Source organism: Bison bison, unplaced genomic scaffold, assembly GCF_000754665.1.
Source record: "Bison bison bison isolate TAMUID 2011002044 unplaced genomic scaffold, Bison_UMD1.0 scf7180017853143, whole genome shotgun sequence".
NCBI lineage: Eukaryota > Metazoa > Chordata > Mammalia > Artiodactyla > Bovidae > Bison > Bison bison.
The window spans coordinates 28,371-30,149 of record NW_011483716.1 but is presented as its reverse complement, the minus strand read 5'-3'; the positions used below and the strand labels follow the sequence as shown (position 1 = coordinate 30,149).

The following is a 1,779-nucleotide window of genomic DNA, read 5'->3' as shown; positions in this document are numbered from 1 at the left end:
GAGAAGAGATTGGTGATGCCAGAAGGGGTATGGGGTGGAATGCATAACACAGGTGAGGAGATTAAAAGGTACAAACTTTCTGTTATAAAATAAGTCACAGAGATGTAATGTACAGCATGTGGAATATAGTCAATAATATTTTAATAACTCTCTATGGTGACAGATGGCATCTGATTACAGTGATCATTTTTGTAATATATTAAAATACCAAATCACTCTGTTGTACACTTGAAACTAATATATACTGTAAGTCAATTATACTTCAATTAAAAAAAAAAGTTGAACTCAAAAACAAAGTAGTAAGGGAGAGCTGGAAGGTGAGGGAAATTGGGAGATTCTGGTCAAAAATTACAAGCATTCAGCCATAAGATGAATAACCTACAGCATATGTCCTCCATAGGAGTCAGCACCAGGCTGAACTAATAATGATTATAAGAAGAGTGATAATAACAACAATGACAATAACATCTCCTAGCAAGAGTCTATTATCCTTGTCCTGGTCGTACCTCAGCAGGGAGCCCTTCAAATTGGGGAGGCTTGCAGTAGGAGGCAGGATCATCCCACTTGTCAAAAAACTCTGCACACTTGTGAGGATGATTCTCAGCCATGCTCTCTTCTGTTTGACTCCAGACAATTCCACTGAGGCAGAAAAAATGGACAATATGTGGCAAAGAATTATACAAGATCAGGAATTGGGGCATGAAAAATGGGAGTTTGAGGACCTTACCCAAGACCATGAATTCCTAAGCCAATGAAGTAGATGATAAAAATGTGGTGTGTATACCAGAAGACCTCAAAATAACTCCTCCGGATAAATTCCATAGCTGAAGTCACCATGAGAACCAGAGCCACTGTGATGATCACTCCAGTGAGACCAGCGATGCTGGTGAATGTCACATACACCACTGTCTATGAAAGGAGAAATTTCAGCCAGACACAATGTCCACCAAGGACACCATGACCTTCCTGCTCATGTTCAGATCCCAAATGCTTTTCCCTTGAATCAGCTCACTGTGTTTGGGGACTGGATGGGATTTAGCCATGAATAATTCTCCTGATGAGGTAGGTTGGAGAGAATGGAAGCAAGGGATCCATCTGTGGCCTGTCTGCTTCTGCTATATCGTTCAAGGTTAAACAGGTGTGCAATGATGTGAATAGCTAAATGGAAAGATGGAAAGGAATGTGAAAGTTGTCTCAGAAACATCATGGCAGGCATGCCTCACTAGAAAGGGAAAATCCTACATGTGGTACCAAGCAGAATGGTGAGTCCACATAAAGTGCCCAATAATGATTACAGAGAGAATTAAGAATTTTTTTTTTTTATATTCACTCCCAAAGGAATAGAATGTAAATTTCATGAAAGCAGGTCTAAAATGGTGCCTGGCAAATAGTGCCAGGTGTTCAATAAATATATTTTGAATGTTTATACACATGGATGAATGAAACAAGATTCTGAATGTCTGGAAGCCTGCAGGTTCATCCATTCCCCCAGTTACCTGTGTGTAGGCAGATCATATATCCCACCAGTTTGTGGAAGGCGAGGTTGTGATCCAGTTGCTTTCTCAGGGTACTCCTATAAAACTACAAATGTGAAATGATCATGGTCAGGTGTCTCCAGGAAGCTTTATGAAGTTCACTATATGGGCTTCCCTGGTGGCTCAGATGGTAAAGAATCTGCCTGTAATGCAGGAGACATAGGTTCAATCCCTGGGTTGGGAAGGTACCCTGGAGAAAGAAATGGCTACCCACTCCAGTATTCTTGCCTGGAGAATTCCAAGG

At 40.9% G+C, this 1,779-nt stretch overlaps 1 protein-coding gene across 1 annotated transcript in view; it reads right to left on the bottom strand.

The window, feature by feature from the left end:
- Positions 1-506: 506 nt before the first annotated feature.
- Positions 507-1,779, bottom strand: part of LOC104998354 (NADPH oxidase 1-like) — a gene marked incomplete at both ends in the record, with an annotated part of 9,517 nt that continues 8,244 nt past the window's right edge. Inside the window, 4 exons of the mRNA XM_010853465.1 lie at positions 507-639; positions 728-909; positions 1,013-1,158; positions 1,497-1,581. Of these exons, the coding sequence (XP_010851767.1) occupies positions 507-639; positions 728-909; positions 1,013-1,158; positions 1,497-1,581 (546 nt within the window). The remainder of the gene's footprint in view (positions 640-727; positions 910-1,012; positions 1,159-1,496; positions 1,582-1,779) is intronic.